At 35.0% G+C, this 25985-nt stretch overlaps 1 protein-coding gene across 1 annotated transcript; it reads left to right on the top strand.

The window, feature by feature from the left end:
- The first annotated feature begins 1418 nt into the window (after positions 1-1418).
- LOC123821784 (cysteine-rich secretory protein 3-like) lies at positions 1419-24926 on the top strand. The gene is made up of 8 exons (XM_045843529.1): positions 1419-1450; positions 11126-11196; positions 15516-15632; positions 17132-17219; positions 18860-19008; positions 19412-19509; positions 21597-21685; positions 23705-24926. The coding sequence occupies exons 2-8, from the start codon at positions 11128-11130 to the stop codon at positions 23830-23832; spliced, it is 738 nt and encodes a 245-aa protein (XP_045699485.1). The 5' UTR covers positions 1419-1450; positions 11126-11127; the 3' UTR covers positions 23833-24926.
- The last annotated feature ends 1059 nt before the right edge of the window (positions 24927-25985 follow it).

Here is a 25985-nt window from a genome sequence, read left to right as displayed (position 1 = left end):
AACTTATGGACAGAAAAATAATTTTCCAATACACATTGGTACATAAATTTAATCTGTGCTCACCATACCATGAATCCCAAGCTCTTAATATTCCACGCTGTTAACTGGAGAGTAGGATAGGCTCTGGGTGCTTCTGGGTCTAGTGTAGCCCATGACACACGTCCTCCCATAGAAAAATGGTTGCATAGGCAGCGAGTCCAAGGTGATTTTATTCTATTGGCTGATTTAGCTTATTGCGAGCTCCCATATCAAATATAATGGGGTAAAATACATTTTAGGGATTAAATGGAGACTTGGCAGCCAAATAGTTCAAGATTTTTCAAAAAAAAATTTGTGGTAATATCTATATGGAGTTCTAAATAATGTTTAAAGTAATATTCAATTATTTAACTTATAATTAGCTATAATTAAATTGTGTTCCTATCATATCATAGGTACTTATCTGCTTTAGTGCATTTTTGCTATGTAACTCAATAGAGCTAGTATAAGCCTGAAATGAACAGAAATTATTAAATTATACACTGCATTGTGCAATGTATATGCTAACATGAGCACCCGGAAATGCCTGACAGTGCTGTGTATGTGCTGTGATTTATTATTTTTGTGATTAATTAATTTGTGATTTATTAATTTATACTCCATTTGTAAAAATGTAATATTTAAAATCATTACACTTTAAAGGTAGAGAGAACCTGAAATCATTAGTCCACCCCCCTTCATTTTTGAGATATGGCAACAAACCTGCAATGATTAAATAAAGCCTTTTATAGATGAACAGAATTAACCTATAATAATTTAGTATGCAATGTAGCTCAGTGGTATGTTAAATTCCATACAACCAGAGAACAACTTTTAATATCAAGAGAACTTAAAACTTAGAAATATCAATTGTTATGAGGTTTTTTGTCAGTATGTTTTGAAGGGCATTATCACCTTACATTTACAAAGATAAATTAGATATTCTCCAAAACAATGAGGTCCAACAGAATACTAATGAATATTTTAGATCTCTGTAAGGAAATACTGTATTCTCTCATCATGAAAATCTGGGTTCATGAAAATGATAAGCTTAGCTTTACTTATACAGAAGTAATCTTGGAAGCTTTAATGTTGTAATGAGAGTGATTAAGAATTATCAAAATATCGATTGGCAAAAATGTGGATAAACTATAACAGTATATGAGCTCCAAGGAATACAGGTTTGAAATAAATGTTTGAGAATCACAAGATGCTGCCAAAACTTCCGTCAGACAGCTGGCAGTGAAATCCGAGCCCACTGGTGTGACAAACCCCGCTTCAGACCTGTTGACTTAGATTTACTTGCACAAACAGTATTTGCTAAAGACAGGAAATAGGTGTAATATATTTAGATACCTCTCTAACCTTCTCTTTCCACTTTCCTTCCTCCTACAGATAAAGCCAATACGTTTCCTTGCTCAGAGAACCAACAGTAAGTGATAGTTCTTTATTTTAAGGTGAATATTGTATTATGCCAATATATTTATGCCTTGCCAATGGTAAAATGATAGAGGGTAAATTAATCTGTGATTTTCAAAACTCTGTTGATAACTTTTATTGAGAATAATGACTTTGTTATTATCTTCTTTTTAATCTAAGAAAGTAATATATAGCTTTAATATCCCCAAAACACCTAATCAAATTTAACATCTAAATGAATTTTTTACCTTTTACTCTAAAATAAGCAATATAATTAACTCCCATGTCTATGACTTTTAGAAACAATTAGAGTAAAATTTCCTTTAATAGGAAAATTAAAAAGATGGTTATATGTGTGTGCATACTTCCAAATATTAATAACTTTACTAGTATTCACATATATAATTTGTGTTAATATAGACATTATTAAAATGAGGATGGGAAGCTATTGTTAATAGTTTTAAACCCATCAAAACCAACATATAGTACTGACCTTGAGATAAAAAATATTCTATTAAAGATTATCAGTATGAGATACAATTTCCCTCATGAAATGTACTCAACTAAAAAAAAAAAGGGACTTTTAAAAGTGTTCTAATGCAAGGTCAATCTACTTAGGCAGCTAACTTTGTATAAATAATTTAAGGATAGTATCTGTTTTATATATTTTATATCAGGAAGCAATTTCCAGACAGAGTTTTTCCTAATAATAAGTGATTCTGGATAAACAGATAGTAAAAGACCACAGAGCTACCTAAGGACAATCTGTAAGGAGTTATTTACTTCATAGAGAAAAGATTTTACTTTCAAAATATTTTATTAATGCTTTTCCCCTCTGTGGCTGAATGCTAGGCAGGGAGCTTGGGGATGATTTACACTGTTGCCAGAGAAGTTCTGGAGTTGCCTCTTTTGCTAGTTAAAACTAAATACCGTATGATCTTACCTTTAACAGGAACCCAAACAACAAAACAAACACACAAGCAAAATATAACCAAAAACACTGAAATAGAGAATGGGTTGACAGGGACCAGAGGGGAGAGGGGAGGGAATTTCAGGGGAAAAGGGGAAGGGTTTACAGGAACAAGTATAAAGGACACATGGACAAAAACTAGGGTGGGGGTGGAAATGGGAGGGAGGTGGGGAGGACTTGGGGGTGAGCAGGGATGGGAGTAAAAGACAAAACTGTACTGAAACAACAATTAAAATCAAATCAAATCAAATCAAATAAATAAATAAATAAATAAACAAACAAACCAAAACCAACATCTGCCTGGATGACTAACTCTCTGGAGGAGAATCAGAGGAAATTAAACTGATGACATGTTTCAAGACCGGAGTTACATCTAATGACATGTTGTGAGGTCACTTGGGGCCACTGATCTGAGCTCAGATTTGATGAAGAAGCAAATCCGGAGGAATAGTGTCAGAACTCCCAAGCAGAATATAAATCCCATACTGCTAAGAATTCCAGTGATGTTTGGTAAATTCAAGCAAAGAGAAGATAATTCATCCTTGAAAAGGGAAATATAAATTACTTTTCAGGAACTGTCAAGGCAGTTATTATCACTTAGAAATGTTTATGGATTTTCTACACAATAAAATCTAGAAATTTCGTGAACTTCGTATAGTTTTGGCCTGCTTTCTATCCCACTGAGAAGTGGTGAAATGAAAGAAAGATATCAGAACGAAGATTAAATATTTCACTGAGAGTTTGAAAATGTTGTTTCAAATACTTTCCTGTACTGTGAGTTGTATATAAATGTAGACACCTGCAATGCACACATCACACATACACATCACACACACACGTTAATGCTTTTAATGGCCTGCTATCTGGTCTGTGTTGTTTAAACCATCTCCATCCCCTCCTGCCAAACTGTCTGGATTTATCCCTCAGTTTTCCTGTTTGCAAGTTTATGGTATTGAATTATTAAATCTCTGATCCAGGTACTGCCTATCTGTAAACTTGGGTATTGAGTAACAGCAGCTAATGCCTAGATTGTTATGAGTTTTGAATGAGCCCAAACAGAATGCCATTGTTACGTGTGACTCACTGAGGGTGAAGCAGATGGCCCTGAAAAGTGGTATGTAAACTTTTATCTATTTATAAATTGAATCCCTCTACATTCACCTTTATAGTTGATGCTTAAGAAGGATTTGATTTTATTTTTCTTCATATAGTGAGCTAATTTTTCTAACACTGTATGCAAGATAACCTGCTCTTCCTCTTAAATGAATTTTTATACCACCTTTTTGGTCTGTCTCTTCAATTTTCTGTTCACCTCCCTTAGTCCATTTGTCTGTTCCTACAATAATACCAAATTTTTGTCAACATAAGTTTAAAGTCTATCTTAATAACTAAATATAAAAAGATACCCAAATTAATTCTTCTTATAAATGGTTTACTTAATTATTCATATGCCTATCAGAAGTTTTATTGGAATTTTAAGAATATCATATTAATTTAATTCAAATTGACATTTAAAACATTTTTTAAAGATTTTATCTATCCATTCTTAGAGAGAGAGAGGAAGGGAGGATGACAGGGAGAGAAACATCAATGTGTGGTTGCCTTTCATGTGCCCCCTAATAGGGGTCTAGCATGCAACCCAGGCATGTACCCTGACTAGGAATCAAACCAGTGACCCTTTGGTTTTCAGGCCTGTGCTCAATTCACTGAGCTATACCAGCCAGAGCCAAATTGACATCTTTATTAACACATACAATTTAAGAGCATGGAAATATCTCAATTTATGCAAATCTTTTTTTTTAAGTTTTTTTCCTCACCCAAAGATATCCTTTCATTGCTTTTAGAGAGGGAGGAGGGAGAGAGAGAAAAATTGATGTGAGAGAGAAACATCAATCAGTCACCTCACATTTGCACCTAGAATCAGGATCATACAGGACCCAGTATCATACATGCCCACACCAGGGACTGAACTTGCAACCCAGGCATGCACCCTGACTGGGAATTGAACCTGAAACCCTGAGGTTATGGGACAGTGATCCAACCAAGTAAGCCACACTGGCCAGGGGAGCTTATGCAGGCCTTTTAGGTCTTTTACTAGGGTTTTAAAGTTATCTCCAGGGAGGATTTTTTTTATTCTTGATTGTTTCATAGATGCTTTATAGTTTTTGTTACTACTATGGGTAGGATCTTTCTTTAAATCTTATTTTCTAGTTGAGTGTGGCTGGTGTATGGTGATAGTATTTTTTGAAAGGTGATATTGCATCTGGCAAACTCTTTGATTATGGTGTATTCTCTAGATAGATGACCATATCACTTGAAAATAATAAAGTATTATCTCTTCCCTTACAAGACCAATGAATATATTTTTTCTTTGTTACAGCTTTGATCAGGAACTCTCCACTTTGATGTTGATCAATGGCAGTGATATCAATAATTTTTTCTTGTTCCCAATATTAAATGTAATGCACCTAGTTTCTCGAGTAACTACAATATTTGTTGTAGATATTTAATATAATGCCATTACCAAATTAATGATCTCCTCTATTTCCCTGTGTTCTTTTTTTAGCTATGACTAGGGATTGAATTTAGTAAAATATTTTTGCCACATGATCTTTTTAGTCTATTCATGTGATAAATAGACCAATGAACTTTTTCATTTTGCAATAATCTTTCAGTACTGATACAAACTTTCCTTGATCATGACATTTTAATTTTATTTTTGAAATTGGTCTGTTAATATTTTGTGAGGATTTTTGCATGCCATTTGTGAAATGAGCCTATATATTATGTACTATTATTCTCATCTGTTTGGTGAACCAATGCCAGAATCATTTCCATTCACTGCCACTCCTCAGGTTACGTTTTGAGGGGAAACAGGATTGGGAAGAAGTAGTCACACTATTTTATACTCACATAACCCTAGGCGGTAGCAATGTAGGTTAGTCCACATTTCATTATTTTCATTAGTTCTTGACACTTGCTGGAGATTTTTATGCTTTCATGATGATATCCTGCAGAGAATTTCACAATGAGGAGGAAACAGTGATTGTTACGAGGTGAAAGCAAGATTGTTACTGAAACTACATGATCATGTCAGTCACTGTCCCAGGATGCAACACCTTCTTCCACTTCATACTCAAAACATACATACATCTCCCCATACATACACACTAGAGGTCCTGAGTAACTTAATTCTCCCCTGCTTTTCTCACTGTCTTTTTGATACTTTCTTGGAAGTTATGCTTTCCTTTCGTTTCTCTCATTCCTTTGGAGTTCATGTTAGGGTGATAACCAGAAGCCTGCATGTATTGACATCCTGACTGCAATTGAAGGCTAAAAGCTCACATTTTAAATTAACCATTTTGTGAATTCTCCTCTTAAGAACTAAGCAAATTCTTCCTAGTTTATCATTTCAATTTCCTTATATGCACAAAATGGACTTTTAAGGCAAGGTATGCTGGTATACTGTTTGTAAATACATAGTTTTTAATCAGTTAATAAACAGTGATAGGTCATTATTTTCTTTTTCATGTGAGTCTTTCCAATATTGTGGTGGTCCTATCATCGGTGTGACGAAGGAACGGTATATTGCAATTTAATTGTATCTTTTACATTTATGCTTCAGAAAGACACAGCTTGCTTTCTGCTGTCTGTAATTGGGTAGTAATAAACCATCAACACTTGGAACTGTACATCTTTGAATCTTTGAATCTGGCTTTTCTCTAATCACATTTATGAGAAATTACTAATCTCTTTCAAAAAGGAAAATTACAAATGGCAGAGTGGAAAACTGTATAAAAGGAGAGACTTGGTGACAGCGTGTGGCAAAGTAAGTCTTTTAAGGGAAATGATTTTAAAAGAATCTAAAGTTTGTCTGTAAGTAATAAGCAGAGGAAATGTGTAACCACACACATTTGGAATTCGTCTATATGCAAGTAGATGAGAGGAGGAAGCAGTTATTAACCTAATGTTTTCTAATGCTTTCTGTGGGACTGGACTCAATGAAAGAAAAACAAACAGTATTATGTCAGTACCAGGCAAAGGAGGGTGTTGGAGCTAAATGCTTTGGTCTTCTAGCTGGTGCTAGACCTTAATCATATTTACCATACCTCTAATACTTCCTGAGACGTGTGTTATGTAGATATCCCCCATCCTTTTTCAAAAGCATCACAATTGGTCAGGGCAAAAGAAAAAAAACTTTAGCTTCCACTTTTGCACATATGGGAAAGGCCAAATACTTCCCACTCTAGGTACTTGAATGATGGGCTCCCATAATGGTGTGCTAAGACTCTGAGGATGGACAGGAATCATATCTTGTTCAGTTGATTATGTTCAGCAATATCTTGAACACTATTCCAGACATATTGTGTAAAATTTGATGAATGTCTGTCACAGAAAAGAACAATATCTGATTGTCATTAACTTGAAAAAAAGAAAAAAATCTATTTTCCTCTGTTGCTTTCCAATTCCACAGGAGGCCCCACTAGAGAGATGGGCATGCACAAGGACATCAGTCTAACAGAGTCCTCTGGGGACTCTGAAAGCTTCTGCAGCTCCCACCATGGAGCAAACACTGTTTAGCCAAAAGGCATTTAAAAGAAAATGATGATGGTATTCTGCCTTTTCTAGATACTCAGTCTCGCTATGGGAAAACATCTAATGTGTATGAAGAAATTGAGATAAATTAGATCCTGAACATAATCAGAAAAAAAGTTTACTGGCTGGGCTTTTTTTTTTTTAAGACTTTCATTTATTTTTAGAGAGTGCGGAGGGAGGGGTAAAGAGGGGGAGAGAAACATGGATTGGTTGCTTCTCATAGCAGCAACCCGGGAATGCGCCCTGACGGGGAATCGAACCAATGACCCTTTGCTTTGTGGGATGACACCCGACCAACTGAGCCACACCAGTCAGGACTGGGTGGGTTTTAAATGCTCCACAGAGATAACTTCTGTGTGTTTTGAGTTAGTCTGTGAGTTTCTTTGTAGAGAGAGACTTTGAAATGTTCTTGAAGGAAGTGGCTAGAATCCAGGTTTGAGGATTAACATTATCAAAGGCATAAAAGGCATATGATCAGAGGAAAGGATAATGAAAGTAAAAATAGGGAACCTATCCTGATTAAAGTAGTGGAATAAAGATTATCTAATAAATGATGTCACAGGTTGGGTTCCTTAGGTAATGTTCAGAAATATAAGACACAAGAAGTTCATTAAGGAATCCACTTGGGATTAATTCCCTAGGAGAGGAGTGGAAGGAAGTGAGATTGGACAAAGGGAAGAAATCAAGCTGTGATGTAGTCTCATTATAGGTTTCAGTCAATCAACTGCTTCAGAGTGGTTCTTAAGCTGAGATGATGTTTCAGTGCTGTCTGTAGTAGGAGTGAAGAGGTAAGGCCTTTATGCCCCATGTCAGGCAGACAGGGGATGAGGACGCCCTGAGAAGAGAGCATGATGTTGGACCACATGGCTGTCTTCAGCAGACGCTGTCCCTGAGATTTATGCTGGCAACACTCCCAGCTAAGGGAACAAGCATCCCAAATGACAATAAAAATATTAATGTTAATGTTAGGACTTGTATGTACATGGTGATTTTTTTTAATGCTTTCAAATTCTTTAACATTATTTATATTTTTAAACCTCACAAAAACCTTGTGAGGTGACCCTATCTATGTCCCTGTATTTTAATTTGACAAATGAAGATTGTCAATTTCATATGCTTAAAGATGAGCCAGGTAAAAGAGCACCATTGACACCATAACAACAGCCCAGGCTTCTTAACACTTGTTTTGTTCTCTTCATCACGATACAGTAGCCAAAGTTTGGGTTTGCTTAATAGGGAACCAGGCATCTCTGAGAAATAAAACGGCTCTTTTTAGCATTCAATTTATGTTTGCTATACAGAAATAAGTTCATTGTTCTTTCCATGCTTTACTTTTTTGTCTTCAAATTTTCATTTTTCTTCCCCTCTTCCTCTGTTCTACCTAAAAAGCTACAATATACACAAAAATCAAACTTTCTCCATTGCCATGAGTGAAATTTTAATTGTATAGAAAAGCTTTAATCTAAAAAACACTATAGAAACACTTATATAATTTGTATTCATTATAGAACCCCAATAGGAATGTGTTATCAATTTTGTGATTTCTGTTTCAACACTTTCCCTTCCCTTCCTAGTTAATTCAATGGACATAATCACTTTATTAAAATGCCTACAATGTCTTTCGATAGTTCAAGAAGGTAACATGAATAAAAATTATCAAAATGGGTTATGCTTTCAATTCAAAATAAACATCCTAGGAAAATATTTTTTGAGCTCTCAAAGTCTTAGGAGTTTTATTTGTAGCTAAGGTAAAGATTTGACTTAATTATTAGTATTTTTTATTTTTTTCTAATTTTCTCAAACATTTTGAGCAATCTACCAGGTATTTATCAGCTGCCAAAAGATTTATAGTAATGTATGACTATTTTTTCAAGGCAAAAATATTCACTTTTTGAACCCTCACACCCCCAATTTACTACAATTAAGTGGGGGATGAATACTGAAGTTAAAGAAATCTTGGGTTCTGTCTCAGCTACACACCAACTAGCAATGAGGCTGTCAGGAAGTCACTTAACACCTCCAGGGCTCTGCTCTTTTCTCCTTGAGCATCACGATGCCCAACCTTTTAGCTACACCAGGCTGTCGTGAAGTAACTAAGACAATTGGTTTGACAAAGTCAGAGGCATTCTTCCAAAAGTTAACAATCACTTTGGAATAAAGATCTTTCCTTTTTGTAATTACTATAATGTAGACTCAATATAGGAAATGAAAAAAGAAAGAATGTCTTATTTATCACACAAAGATAAACTCATTCTCTTGTATTTCTATTTAATCTTGCTTGATCTTTGCCTGGCTTTTTGTCTGAGTATTAGTTTTCCAGGAGAAGGGGATAAGGTCCTATTTCTGCTACTGTCTTTCAGAAGAATCATAATATACTGATTTCCAGATCTCCCTACACATCTAGATCATCAATACCTATATGGAATAATTTTTTTCTGTTACCTTATCTTAAAATTGGCCCCAAGTCCCTATGCCATAGAGGTGTTGTCATATACCCATGAGGGAAGCACAGCTGCCTTGAGATATGGATGCTGAGTGGTATCCAGAGGTACCCTCCCATCTCAGTGCCTTGCTCACACAAGCACACTGGAATGCAGACCTGTTTCTCCAGGAGATTTCAAATTGCTACATTCTATGGACCTTGTAACACTCTTAAAAAGTAACATATCCCTCAGATGATAAATTTGAGAATGTATATGAGTCTGCCTGGGTTGCCATGACAAATTACCACGGACTGGGTGGCTTGAACAACAAATATTTATTTTCTCACAGGTCTAGAGGGTAGAAGTCTGAGACCAAGTTGCTAGAATGGTCACTTTCTGCTGAGATTTCTCTTCTCACAGCATTCTCACGTGGACTCTACTCTGTGTGTGCTGAGGAGAGAGACAGACAGACAGACATTGACAGAGAGAGGCAGCACAGGTGAAAATGCATTCCCTGGTGTCTCCAATCCTATCAGATCAGGGCTCATCTTTACATGCTCATTTAACCTTAAGTATCTTTTAAGGGCCAAAACACATATAGCCTCACAGGAGGTTAGAACTTCAATCTATTGATTTTGGGAGGGCACAAACTTTTATTTATAACAGGAGACTAAGGATCTCCCATATGCTATTTGGTGTTTTTTTTTCTTAATTTTGAAGCATACACATTTTCTTCTTATAAAACCATCATAAACATAACTTTATGTCTAATATATGCTAATAAGAGAATGTACTCTAATTTATTTAGACATTTTATCTCCCTGTTTTTGAACATATCATTGTTTTACCCTTAAAAATATGAAAGTGCTAAAAAATGATGACTAAAGTTTTCCTAGTATATATTATTTTTTCAGGATTCTAAAAAGTTGAGTAAGTGAAGCAAAAATTGTGAGCATATGAAGGATATTAATACAGATTGGGTTGGTAAGCTCTTAAAAGTGGTTTTCTGGCTTTAGATCCAAAAGGAAAGTATTACCTTTTTTGGAATTTGAGGCAACATAATTAAAAAAAAATGGTTGGAGTGGAAATGAATGACACATGGACAGAGCTATGGAGAGTGGTTGAAAGGTTTTTGTTTTTGTTTCTTTACATCACTACTTCTTAGCGAATTTACCTAGGGTTCTAGGAATTACTAGTATATGAGGCAGAAGAAATGGCTCACACTAACTGGTAGATTGAAGAAATGTTAATGAGGGGATATTTATAAAGATAAGCAGTGTTAAGAAAGCCAGCAAGGACTAATTCAGTAGTATCCCCATAATCAAAACGGTTGAGAGCTATTTTTACTCCTAAATGGACAATGTGAAGAAACCATTTCCCTAACTCGAAAAAGTTGCTGTGTAGACAAAACTGGAAATACGGTGGTATTGGGTGGTGTACCTTAAATATTTACAGGTGTACTACTTCAAGAGCTTCAGCTTAGTATATCTGTTTGTTCTTTATCATCCCCATTAGAAAAGCTTGAGTCTGGGCCTGAATCCATTAGAATTCCAGTGGCACCCTGTGACAAATCTACTCTTGTTATGTTACTAATGAATTTGAGATAACTGATGTTGCATTGTTTCTTTTTTCTCCTCCTGTGTTCTTCAGAAGTTCTTGCACTAAAATACCAATGTAAGTCTTTGTTTTGTTTCCTCAGCGATGACACTATTCCCAGTGTTGCTGTTTCTGGCTGCTGTGTTGTTTCCGTTCTTCCCTGCAAATGGACAGGTATGATCGAGGTTGAAAATATTTTCAGAACAATGCAACCAACCTTGAAGGACAGCACGCTACTAGATCAATGTTCAAAAGTAAAAAGAGCTAAAGTATCTAGTGTATCACTAAGTATGGTAGTACCTAAGCACATGAAGGTATTGAACCCTGAAATATGGATAGTCAGAATTGAGATATGCGTAAACATAATGCATAGCAGACTTCAAAGACTTAGTTTAAAAAAGGAGGTAAAATTTCTCATTAATAATTTAATATGGATTGCATGATGGAAGCTATAGTTTAATATTCTTTAAATATTGTATATATTCAAATCTATAATATATATAAATTTAAGTATATAATATAGTCACATGTATTTAAATACACAATATATTTTTGTAACTATATGCATATATACATGTATTATACATTTAAGTATATGTTTGTGTATACATATAAATATATTTATATAAACATAAATGCATTTATAAATTTATTTATCTAAATATAAATATATTTATAAATATTATATTTAGATATAATTTATATATTTATAAATATTATATTTAGATAAATATATATTTAAAATATATTATAAATATAATTTAATCTGTTTATCTTTTTATAAGTGGTCACCAAAAAATAAAAATGACATGTGGCGCTTTAATTGTTTTTCTGGTGACACCACTGGTCTATGGGTTTAAAAGCTAACAAAACTCCTCCTATACCAAGATCTTGTCTACTTTGGTGTTATTTAATCCATTTCTATGTGACCCCCACTGAAAATTAACAATTTGTTTATCTAATCCCTAATTAAGAAAGGTTCTTCACATACATCACCACATTTAATTTTTATAGTTACTGTGTGAGAATAGTTATACTTTTTTATTTAAAAAGAGAAAATTTACTAGGGATATTAAGCATTCAGATATTTTCATAAGTTTTACAATTAATTTGTGTAAGATAAGATGCTCTAATTATTTCTAGTATGCTGCTTCAGTTTAATAATCCCAAGAGCAGCATCGGTGTTTCTCTTCCACTGGTGTGTAGGCTTTTCTGGTCAGAAAACCTCTGAACTCGAGGAGTTCTGGTCCTTGCTCTCTGTTCCCACACCCTTCCTTGGCTCTGGGTGCACAAGATTAGCTAAGAACTCTCAGACCAGAGAATTCTGACACTAGGTCAAACCTCATTTGGCATTCAGAATTGAAGTCATTGTTAATCAAATTTTTCAATATGAAGACAATATATTCATCACTAAGAGCTTCATTTAAGTAGTTCTGTCTTCCCAATTTCATTCCTAAAGAGTTCCTTTCAAGGCCATTTTTGATTCCCTGTTATCTTTCTCATCCACCTCCTGATTTTCATTTATAAAATTATTAAAAATGGAGATATAGTTAGATCTTTCGCATAACTCAGTGTTTGCTGATGCTCTACATTCCCTGTGCCTGGTGTGGTTTTTTGGGCCCTCTCAATTTGCCCTATTCTGTGCCCTAGAAAACACCACTAAGCTCTCGAACCTCCACTTCACTTTTTTGTGAAGTGTGGGGGGCTCTGCCCACAGCACCCGTCCACAACTGATGAGAATAAGTCTACCAAGACATGATATGCTTGGGGAGGAAAGGTAGCCAATCTCTCAAAGGAGAAGGGCTTTGAGCCTGTTCCTCAATGGGCTTTTATTGGGTTCAGTTTGCCCAGGAATACAGGTAAAGCTCATCAATCGCTGTCAGGCAGTAATGATCAAACAATAAATAACATTCAAAGAACTATGAGGGCTTATTCTGAGTGAGGGTCAGTTAACTAAATGGATATAAAACTTTGGGAAACAAACTCATTTCCTGAACAGAACATTATCAGAAAATTGAGAACATTCTGAGCAAAGCAGTTTTCACAGGAATTTAGGCATTTTTTTTCTCAGTACTGATTGACCTGGGGAATCCACCCTTTCCTGCACAGAGCTCCAGCATTTTTTCAGGCTTAAATTGGGCAGGGGAAGTAAGGCAGCCAAGAGATTAGGAGATTTCTTACAGACAGAATAAGGACTCAGGCTATGTCAAAGCTGAGGGGCAAGGGTCCATCATCCCCTTTTTCTATAGCCTCCCAAGTCCTTCCCTGAGGGCTCCTTTGTGACAGTGACTGTCTTAGGTTGTCCTTCCCTTGAGGAATCTTGCCTGTCATTGGCTAACCAATCATCTGCCCGGGGCCAAACAGGGTCAAGTAAAAGGGGGCAGAGGTGGTGCCCCTGAAAGGGAGATAAGCTTTGTCTCCTTAGTGTCCCAAGGTCTCTTACTCAGCCTTAGCCGTGGAGGGTTAAAGCTTTTGAAACCAGGCAGGGCAGTTTCCAAAAGTGAAGCCTTGCCTGAACCCAATAAAGAACTGATCCCTTCTTTTTCAACATCTAGTAGAACCTGCTGATTATTTTATTTGTCATGTGGTATTATACTCATTTATACCATATTGTCTTTCCAGTACAAATTCTTTAAGTATAGACAGATACCATATTTTATTCATCTATTTTCTTCTGAATACTTTTCATATTTCTCATCACATAACAAACGCTTCTTTAATGTTTATTTAAAAAGAAACAAAGATATGTCTGTCTTCATCAGTAGAATTTTTACCTGCAAAAGAAGTTGGTATAAGAAGCAAAAAACGCCCTGGTTGGTGTAGCTCAGTGGATTGAGCATGAACCAAAGTGTCGCAGGTTCAATTCCCAAAGTGAACCAAAGTGTCAAAGGTTCAATTCCCAGTCAGGGTACATGCCCGGGTTGCTGGCCATGACCCCCAGCAGCCGCACATTGATGTTTCTCTATCTCTCTCTCTATCTCCCTCCCTTCCCTCACTAAAAATAAATAAATAAAATCTTTAAAAAAAAGAAGCAAAAAACAATTACTTCTCTTTTCTCAAGGGACAAATTTTGATATGCTTTGAAATGAAACTATTTTAACAAAGTTTTTGAGGACAAATAGGACATACAAGAGATGTTATTTTGTGCTGTGATCAGCCACTGCTAATATTTCACACGTGCACTTTTTCCATTTTAGGAATAAGTAGCTGGGAATGCTCCAAATCTGGGGATACACTGGTATACTTGTATTCATTCTTGGTCTCTGTCTTCAGGAACATACCAGCAGGTGGGAGAAATGGACACATAAGTAGATAGTGGTAATAGAATATGATCAGACCTATGTTCTCAGTATTTGGAGAAGTTTGCAAAAACTCAGTATTGTGGGAGGAGAGAAGAACTTATTTCAGAGGCCCTGTTTAGACTTTTAACTTCGAATCTTGCTCGTGTTCCTATAACATCACATTCTTGTGTCAATTTAGGTCATCAAATTTTGTCAGCCTTATAGAATAATCACACAGCTTACTCCACCTCTAGGCTTAGACACCCCCAACACCCCACAAAGATATACCAAAAATATAAGTATGTGATTTAATACTTTAATTATATTTCTATTACTAAAATTAATGGTCAGCAATAATCTGACCATTGGCTGACTTTTTTCCCTCTGCATTGCCTTGGAGATGTGTTTAATATTATAAAACTGCCTTTTGAATAATTCCATAAACTCTGCTAGATAATAGGTGGATTCATTTACTAAAATATAGAATGCAGTTGGACTGGGCCTACACATTTTTTCTTTAAATACTGATACCATGTCGGATCAAAGTTCCCCTTAAAGTCTAGATGAGCCACCTGTCTCTTCTCTTAGTACTCCTTTACTATAGCTTGATTGTGAATGAGAATGCCTTAAAGGTTCCCATCATAAAACACAGTCATTACATTATCACTCATGTGTCTAGAAAAATCACATTAAGACATGTTTTAATACTAGAAAGTGGCATTTGTGGCCTTGGAGATGTTTTTAATTGTCATAACATGAACTACATCCACACTCAAAATTTAACACTACTTCTTTCCTATTTAAAAAACTCATAGCTTTGGTTCAGATTCATTGGAAATGCATAACAATTAATATTGGTTTGAACAGAGCACTTTTTTCTTATCTTCACCTGAGGACATGCCTTTTGATTTTAGAGAAAGGGGAAAGGGGGGAGTGAGGCGGGGAGAGAAACCTCAATGGGAAAGAGAAACATTAATCCGCTGCCTCTCACACACCCCTACCAGGACCAAACCACAACCTATGCATGTGCCCTGACCAGGGATTGAACAGGCGACTTTGCACTTTATGGGACAACTTCCAACCAACTAAGGCACAGCAGCCAGGGCTAAATTGAATACCTTTTAAATAATCTTTGTTTTCTTGGATTAATTTATTCATTCAGTTGCAATTTTTAAAAGTTTTAAAAATAATTCTAATTTGATTTTCCTTTAGGATCCAAATTTTGATGATTTGTCAACCACCCAAAAAGAAGTCCAAAGTGAGATTGTAAATAAACACAATAACCTAAGGAGAGCAGTCACTCCACCTGCGAGCAACATGCTGAAGATGGTAAGAGGTGATAACAAAAGGAAAGTGGCTTGTGGAGCTGTGATAAGCACGGACTTCTAGTAAATAAGATTACGAAGACATTTGTGACAGGAAGTTCTATCTTTGTTATTTTATTAAAGCTTTGTTATTGACAATGCATAAATACCTTTTTTTCATTCCACATACTATTTTTGCTTATAAATTGTGTATCATCCTACTATTACATGTTCTGTTCACTAGAATAATACAATCTGGAAGAATTAATTTGCTACCATTTCCATTTCAGAGTTTCCCATCTTTTGAGTGAAATATCTCTTCCCAGAAAAAAATGCATATGTAGAATTTACTATATGTAATATGTAATAATCTATTTCTATGTTAATATATATATATAATTTGCATACACTTTTAGGGTACTTATAGAGTCATGCAGCTCATTCTAAAACCTTCCCCCAATGTTAGTGTGTGCCTTCTGACCTTGATAACTTGACTTTTAGACAGTTTTACCAGGCATTTTCTGTTCATTTTGATCTAAAACAATTTTCTAATAAGTTCTCTGACTACAGGCAGCTCTCTGTCCAGTCCCTCTTTGTACAGTGAGTTGACCTATGTATGATTACTGACATCATCCTTATTATTAATGTCCACCCCACCAAGGTTTCACCTTATACCCTCTATCTTTCCTCTAAGACATGTTTTTAGTTGGGGAAATTCAACTCTTGCTGATTTGAAGCTTGAAGGAACCCTCTTTACAGAAGAGTACACAACTATCTTACCACTGCAAAATTTTAAAAAAATGACCATGTGTATTCTGTGGTCCCCTAGCACAACCTTAGAAGAACCTATTCAAGTGAGAGATGCAAAATTTAAGCTTAATTAGCTCCATGGGACAAAGAAGAAATTCTTAATTGTGCTTTATAATGGTCAAATAACTTGTCCATTTTACAGAACTATTTAAGTTGTGGAGGCAGAATTAAAACCAAATCTTTTGACATCCAATAAGGGGCCATTATGTTTTTCTGATCACTATTGCTCTTAATTTAGAATCAGGAATGCCTTTTCAATGTAAGGATCAATGTAATTCAGGGTAAATAACAGACAATTCTGGGCCCATTACTAAAAGCCACATCTCCCAAATATATTCCATGGTGGGGGCAAGGGAAGGAACTAGGAATGAAGTAGGCCATTTTAGTATTTTAGGAGAAATAATCTCAATGGATCTACATGTTTATTGATATTTAGTTAAGAGCCACTGCTAAAAGTCTGTAGGTGTTCCTGTTGTGCTATCTTACATAGATTATTAACTATCTTAGGTTTTATAGTTCCTTAGGGTAGCCATACTATCTAATTTCTTTAAGAAACAGAAAAAGACACATCAAAAATATATTTGATTAGAAGGATATGCACGTACAGAAAAATTTAAAATGATATGAATCAACTACCCATCTCATTACAAAGTTTATGCCCCTTTGTGGTTTGAGTTATTATGTGCCTATCTTTTTCTCCCTCTTTCTTTTTAGACATGGGACAGCAAGGCAGCAGCAAATGCCCAAAGGTGGGCAAACAAGTGCACTTACAAACACAGTAGCATACAGAATCGAGGAATTGGTATGTACACTGATAAATTTTTATTGAGTAGATGAAAAAGTGAAATAATAAGGGGCCATTTTTTTTGATGTTGCATTACAAAACTTGGTGGATAAATGTTGCCTCAAATGCTACCTTTTCAAGTTAAAGTATCTCTGTGAGAGAAAACTCTTGAGAAGCACCACTCTGGGCTTATGCTTTTATCTTTTGCAAAAACGGTCTCACACAATATCACATTTGTACCTCTTAACCATCTGTTAACAGGAAAGAAAATCATTTTCCTGTTAACCACTGTTAGCAGGAAAATGATTGCTAAGAAGTGTCATATCTGGGAAATTTAGAATTAGAATTTCATACATCTAATCCAGTGTCATTTTCATATTATAGAGTCTGTGTTTTTAAAAAGTGTTTATTTTTAGATTTATAAAATATGTTGAATTTTGTCAAACTTACTGAATTTTACTCAAAATCATTTAGCATTAGCACCTTTTTAATCTTTGATGACAATAAGTCAAATCTTTTGTATGTTCTGGATTCCTCTTACAATGCATACAGTACTATATTAGACTCAAAGTAGTCTCAGAGACATGACCTCTACATCAAGGGACCTAAAAACAATTATATATCATATGTATGATCAAGTAAACAAAATATTTACTTAATTATTAAATGACAGATATGGAGAAGTACAATTAGAAAGTAGTAAATAACTTACCTGTTTTGAAAATAGAATTGCCATTGCTATTTGTATTTTTGATACAATAATTCAATGAAATTATGGAGAGGGTTGACTATATTCAGTAGAAGACTGAAACAAATGGTTTTGAAGATCCCAGTCTACTGTTAGCATCTCAGCTTCTTTCTTTCCCTCTTAGAAGAGCTATTTGAGAGTAGTTCACACTCTTTTTCAGTGGTATGTAGATATTACATTCCAAACCATCCAAACATAAGTATTAATTTCAAGGTTCGAAAAATACATTGAAATTTTTGTGGGCTGCAAAGCACTTTTATCCTAATTCTTTGAGGAGAAGTTGGCTTGTGACACTCTGATTTGCTGATGAAAGGGAGACCAATAAACTTTGAAAATATTGTTCCTCCTAGTGTCACCTGTTTCATGCTTAGGACTCTTAAAGACTAAATTTTTTTTTCAAAATGTACACAAAACAACCCTAAGCATTTATTAAAGTTGCTATAAGTGATAAGTTTCTGGTAAGTGTGGGTTAGGGTAGGAGACGTGTGCAGCTGAGAGCATGAGATCAACATTCATGAAGAATTTCCTATGTGACTGAATGTCTCTAGGGGAGTAGATGTTAAAGAAGGAGAACTTCATCTGTTCACAATCTGCACATTGAGACCAGCCTCAGTGTGTTGGGTACATATGGCTTCCATTCAGCTTACAGCTGATAAGGAACTCTTTATGCTTTAATCAGCAGTTAGCAACAACTATGGGAACTGTGTCTGAAAAGTAGTGAATCTAGATAGCACAGATAGATAGATACATACATACATGCATACATACATAGCATACATACATACATAGATTTCTCTATCTATCTATCTATCTATCTATCTATCTATCTATCTATCCATCCATCTATCTATCCAGGCATATATACCATTGCATACTTTTTTGCTTACCTCAGGAATGATCTTTTTCTTAGGTGAAATGAAATGTGGCGAGAATATCTTTATGTCAAGTAACCCTGCTTCATGGTCATATGTAATCCAAAGTTGGTTCGATGAGAAAGATGATTTTATCTATGGTGTAGGGCCAAAAGATCCCAATGCAGTGATTGGACATTATACCCAGGTAAGGGAAACAAGTGAAAAAAAGCTTCTGTAAATGCCCTGAAAAGAAAGCCTCTCAAAATTTTGACTGATTCCAATATTGAATCTGGGGGAAGATCTCAAGTAGGTAAAGGACAGTCTGCGAATTTTGTGGGTATTTAAGCTGCGAGCTGTCACTTGTCAAAAGCCTGTCAGCTCTAGGGAAACATACTCTATATTTTTTGAGTAGTCTAAATGGATAAAGTAGTGAACATACATGAAAATGAACTGTTTGAAAAGATTTTGAATTTAATTTAATAATTTAAATATTTCCATAAGGTATATGTAATCATAATATATCAGTAACTTTTTTTATTTCCTATTATTCATTTTTTGGATGTTTCCTTCTCTAATGTACTCTTGTATCTTCACTTATGGACATGTAGGTTGCTTGGTACTCATCTTTCCTTATTGGATGTGGAACTGCCTATTGTCCCAATCAAAAAAAACTAAAATACTATTATGTCTGCCACTATTGTTCTGCGTAAGTATATGTTTTCAAATTTGCTATTGATGATGCCATCAGCAACTTAATATTTTAAATTTATCATGTATTAGACAACCCAGGCTGAAAAAGCATATTTCCATGAAGGGGAGAGATTAATCTTTAGAAAGCTTTTGTAAATTTGAGACACAATCAACTTCTCAGACAGAAGACCAGCTTCTCAGTTTCAAGTATGATATCTGAAGCTTACTCCCTCAAGATTAAAATTATTTGTCTTCCCTCTCAGTTGCTTTCCTGAGGCTCAGGGTTATGTGGAAATATGTTATATGTAGTTATCTAGATTTGATACTATCAGTTTTTATTACATTCACATTCTAGAAAATGAAATCTTGATGGTAAGTCCAAGGGTAAAGGTGAGGTAACAAACAGTACTCAAATGTTTTTTGTACACAAATGTTCTTATGGTTGTTCATCTAAAATACCTGTAGTATACCATGAAGAACTGATTACATCTTGGGCCCCAAAAGGTTTTCAGGAAATCCCTAATATATTTCAAATTATCAAGAAAAGGTAATATCTTAAGTCTTTGTTTTTAGAATTTAACACAAAATCTCTGAAGGAACCATGCAATAAAATCTTGATTTATAGCAGGAAATATACTCCTTCCTCAAGCAATATATTTGACTTACCCCCAAAATTCTATGGATTTGGTGAAGATATATCTATAAGTAGAGGTTACTTTCAATGTTTGAAACTCCTTGCTACTGGAGGGAGAGTTTTCCCCCCAAGCAAGCTTCCTACATGATAAAACTATAGATAAGCCAAGTGAAGTTAGGTTCCAGTTTGAGAAGTATGACCTTCAAAGTCATTTTCCTGAAAGTACCAGTTAGGGTTTAATAGAAAGGATTGAAATGCCCTAAGAGAATACACCCAAGCCCACTGTCTGGATGTGAGAGGGGAGGCAACTAGAACAAGTTATCTGTGGTAAGAGTTGAAATGAATAACAAGAAAAACAAGAGTGAAAGAACTTCTAAAATATTTTTATATATATTTCACAATTTTCCAAAATCTCACACACCTTCATAGCTATATTTTCTGCAAGGAGACTGAGGTTCAGATGCATTGTCCTGGGTCTTTCCAGGGTTTGGACCACTAGGTCCAAATGAAACTTTGACTCTGTTGTATTTTCAGATAATAGTAGCCAATTGGTTAATAATTATCAATGAAGCACAGGCTAGTCATTGTAGGAACACTTTACCCTGAAAGTTAGTGTTAATGAAACCTTTCCTTCTAACATTCCCATTTTTAGTAAACATAAAAACCTCACATACAAAACCTCTAGACATTCAAAATCCTTCCTACCATATCCACCTCCCACAAAATACTTGAAAATGTCACCAGCCTGCATCTAGAGGCCAAAAATTATCTTGAAGCAATACTTTCTCCAGTTCATAGTATAGAACTTATTGATAATTAGGGTTTCCTTTTTAAAATATAAAATTACATACAATATTAAGTATTTCCCATAATGCAACCTCTGTCCCCCAGGAGATTCTAGTATCTCTCACAGGGGTGCCAATCTTTTGGTATCTGTATACTACACTGGAAGAAGAAGAACTGTTTTTGGTCACACAATAAATGCATTGTGACACATAATCACAAAAACATGTATCTCATAATGTTTTAAGTAAATTGATGATTTTGTGTTGGACTGCATTAATAGCCACCCTGGGCCACATGTGGCTTGTGGGCTGTGGGTTGGACATTCCTGCAGGGAATGTGCCTCACCTGTAGTCAGCACCTTGGGGTGCACTGCCTTAGCAATTTGACCAAGTCTACTGATAGATGAAGTGTTGCCACAGTAAAATATACCCTCAAAACTTTAGACCCTATTTACTCCATTTCAGTTGCTCAGATGTGAGATTATGGTCAAGGGAGTGTTCATGTGAATTACTCTCTTACTTTGCACTGCTACCTGAGTACACATTGGGAATATTCATTTTTCAGGGTGGCATGATTAAAACATTGAGTAAATATTCAGAATATGTGATGGATGCTACCCTTGAAGCATAAACTGAACTAAAGAATTTAAAGAAGTGTTTGATGTGTTATATTTCAAATTTCAGTGGTAATATTGTTAGCAGAAAATATACTCCTTACCTCCAAGGAACGCCCTGTGCCAGCTGCCCTAATCACTGTGACAATGGACTATGCAGTAAGTTTGAAGTCACTAATTTACTAGTATAATTAAATGACCTGATTTTTCTTTTTAAAAGTTAAGAAATCTTCTGAATGGAGCCAACTTAAGCAATGCCTTCATGCACAAGACAACAATAAAATTACTCAACAGTGTGTGTTTAAGCAAAAATCTTAAATCATTCAGTACATATATGCATTATTTGCAATGAAAGCCTATTGCCATAGGTAACCTAAAGGAGCATCTACCATCTAGGTGTATCTGTGACTATGTCAAACCCATTTCATATTGGCATATATGAAAATGTTTCTGTGAAAATAATTTATTGTAATTAAATATGATTTTTTATCAAAATTAATGTTATTATAGAAAAGGTTGCATTTTAAAATGACAATAAGTACAAATATAAAGGTGTGAGGCCACACATACGGCTCAGTCTGGACAGGCACACTAAATATAATCCCTTATATGCCAATGAGTTGGTCATAGTACATTCTTCATTTTTCTCATAGTATAGTTAGAATCATCAAGTTTAATTGAATAATCATTTGCACTCTTGTTTGCTATAACTTTTATGGACTTTTAAAATTTCTATCAAATCTGCATAGGGTATTATTGGCTAACAGAAGCTTCAAAGCTGTTTTAACAAAAAGGAGTAAAATTAATGTTATATATCTGCTTTCCAGTGTTGTTATGAATTAATGTACAAAGAGTTGGTATCTTTGTTTAGTTGGGATGTATTATTAGAATTATTATGAACAATACAATTGACCCATTAACTAAAATTTTTACTTCTCAAATGCATTCACCTGACTCAATTGTAGCATTCTGAGTGAAACATATAGCCATAATTCAGAATATTGATGATATAAAAACTATAAATTAACTAACAAGGAAAATACTTACTCCTCTGTGGAGTACTATTTGTTAATTTTGGAATTTTTTCTATTAGTAATAAGTAGCCAGTTGAAAGATTTTAGACAGAAGAGTGATAAGATCAAAAATGTGTTTTATAAAGAGTTCCTGGCAGTATGAAGAAAAAATTGAATAGAAACCAGCTGAGATACACTGTTGAGAAATATGGATTCAGAAACAATGGATGTTCTTACTGTATTAAGGTGAAATGAATGAAGATAAATGGACAGTTTATGAGAGACAGGGAGAAAGTAGAATAGCCAGTGTTTATTGCCTGTGCTTTTTAAGTGCAGATAAAAGGAGAGGGGGGTGAGTTCAGGTTGATTCCTAGTTCTTGGTTTGAATTGTTTAGTAGTGGGGAATGCTATTCCTTTGAGTTTGGGTGAATTGAGCTGGGAGTTGGGGAGAGATAACAGAAATGCCAAGCTTGTAGGCAGGGTGGTTAATCTAGCTTGAGATTTGTTGAGTTTTTGGCCATTGAGCAACATCCAGATGGGAATGTCCAAAAATAATACTAAAACTTCTTTCTGTTTTACATTTTACATTTACTTTTTCTTATAACAATTCCTCACTCCTGAAAGAAAGGCCAATGGCATTAGAATTTGGTGAAAAGACTGCCCAATGTAACTTTCTGCAATGATGGAAATGTTCAATTTCTGCACTGTCCTGTAAAGTAGCCCCTAGCACATTGGCTATTGAACTCTTGAAATGTAACTAATACGTATCACTGAGGACCTGAAATTTCAAAGCTATTGAATTAATTTAAGTTTAAATTTAAAAAAACCACATGGCTAGTGGCTATAATTGTGAATGGTGCAGTTTTAAAGAGATTTATTTATGGTAAATTCATTTTACCCTTTTTTCTGATGGAGGAAAGTTGGTCAATTATTTTAGAAACATTTGGAAAAGCTCAAATTTAGAAAGAAATGATGCCTTAATCAGTGAATTTAACTAAGGACACTTATGTGTCCCTCAAGATATGAAACAACCATCAGAGAGAAATGAATGATGCCAAATTTTTTGCTCTATTCCCTCCTCCTCACTCACATAGGATTTATTGTTTGTGTTATTGCTGTGGAGGATAATGATAATGAAGTTACTAATTTACTGTTTTTATTCCAGCCAATACTTGCAAGTATGAAGATGTTTTTAGTAACTGTAAAAAGTTGAAGAAACAAGTGGGTTGTGACAATGCGCTCACCAAGGGCAGTTGCAAGGCTTCCTGCAATTGTTCAGACAAAATTTATTAAAAATAAATGCCCAATACAGATGGAAAATGGCTAAGTGGAGGAGAGCTACATCTACTTACCCTTGACATTTATTAGCTAGGAAATCATAGACATGTTAGCTATAAATTTGATTCCAAATAGTAATGTCTTTTTTTTCCTGGATCTGTTCTTAACTTTACAGAAATCTCTTTTATCTTCAAAAGTGTTCACATACAGGGTCTTTAATTCCTCATCTGCCATTCACCCTTCTTCTCACTCATCTAGCTTCCACCCTTTTTAACTAAATTAAAATATTTCTTTTTAATGTACCCCCCACCTTCATTTTGCCAAAAAATCACCTTCATTTTGCCAAAATTCTTCATATGCATAAATAAAAGACCACACCTTCCTTTTTACACCTCTCCTCTCTTAGACAAATCTTCCTTAAAGAAGAATTTAATATAATACACATAAATACTCTTTCCTCCAGGAGTTAGAACTTAATCCCCTCCCTTTTGATTCTGGGCTGAACTCAGTGACTCATTTTCAAAGAGTGAAGTATGGAAAGGGAAAAATGTAACTACACAGAGATAGCTGGCAAATACCATCTTAACCAAGTGATTGAAGTTAGCATCACCTATAATAAGTCATGTGGACTCATGTACCCACTCACATGACATGATTAGAAAGGCATTTCACTGCTGGGGTAATCTGTCTAAAAGCTTATAACCCAAGTCTTGTCATGAAATAAAATATTAGGCAAATTTAAATTGAGGTACATTCTACAAAATACCACTGACCCGGATTCCTCTAAACTGTTGAAATCGTGAGTGACAAGGAAATTTGGAGAAACCATTAAAACCAGAAGAGATGAAACAAGCATGAAGACCAAACATAATGTAATATTTTGGATTAGATTCTGGAACAGGAAAATAGTCACGAATGGAAAAACTGCTGAAATCTGAATAGACTTTGTAGTGTTTTTAATAGTAATATTGATTTCTTAGTCTTTATAACTGTACCAGAGTATGTAAGATGCTAACATTATGGGAAACTGAAGTTGGATGTGGAGTATGAGGAAACCATCTGTACTATCTTATCAACATTTCTGTGAGTCAGAAAGATTCCAAAATAAAATATGCATTAAAAACAGAAAATCTATTTTTCTTGGCTCCATGGCACTTCATACTTGTTCTCTAGTTTGTCTGGTTATACTTTTTCAGACTCCCCTGCCCCTCTAAGTTTGAATTCTGCTACTTCACTGCTAAATGTTTGTTTGTGTCTTTTGGAGAACTCTCAGATAATACCAATGATTGAGACTGTCAAATTAAACTCACACACTTATCCAGTGTCAAGCTCAGTAATCATTTCAAGGATATTAGTCACGAGGTAAAGGCAAATGAGGACAGGCCCAAGGCTGCCAATGCAACCCCTAGATGCTGTTTTTTCTTTTTATTCAACACATTTCTTAACCTCTGAAGTGATAGACTTCCTAATTAGTCTAATCTCAAAACCTTCCCACAGACCTCTTAAGTACCGAGGATAATATTTGTACTCAAACTGATAGGCAAGAAGCTAAATCATCTTTTCTATACTTTCCTATCCAATCTCACTTCAATCCACCCTCCCTTACATCTTATGCTCCAAATTCAATGATCTTATTATATTCTCTCAAGAGCCTCAAGATTACTCTCAACTGAGAGCTTTTGTGTTTGCTGTTGGCTCTGTGTAGAAGAGTCATCCCTCTGTTATTTTCTAGACTGGCTCCTTCGCATTAAATGTCATTTCACCCAATGTCCCCCTGTTCCCTCTTACAGCTTCCTATACCTCCTTTCATAATAATCATCACAATGTGTAATAATTTGTTACTGCATTCAACAAATATTTATCTGGAACAATTATGGCTCAGGTATTTAATTAGGTCCTTTGAAAATAGTGATTAATAAGACAGACCAAGCTCCAAACCTCATGGAGTTCAGACTCTAACAGGGCAGAGAGAAAGAAAACTATGTATTTGCATATAAATCCTAATAAAACATAGACAGTGGTAAGTTCTATAAACTAAAATGGGCAAGAGAATAAAGATTGATGGGAATAGACTGAGAGGAAGAAGGGTTAATTTAAATAAGATAGATACTGAACACTCTCTGGGGTGATGACATTGGATTGCAGACACAATGGAAGTAAGAAAACAG

This window comes from Phyllostomus hastatus, unplaced genomic scaffold, assembly GCF_019186645.2.
Source record: "Phyllostomus hastatus isolate PE091 unplaced genomic scaffold, TTU_PhHast_1.1 phas_contig_40, whole genome shotgun sequence".
Taxonomy (NCBI): Eukaryota; Metazoa; Chordata; class Mammalia; order Chiroptera; family Phyllostomidae; genus Phyllostomus; species Phyllostomus hastatus.
This window is presented reverse-complemented; position numbering and strand designations above follow the sequence as displayed.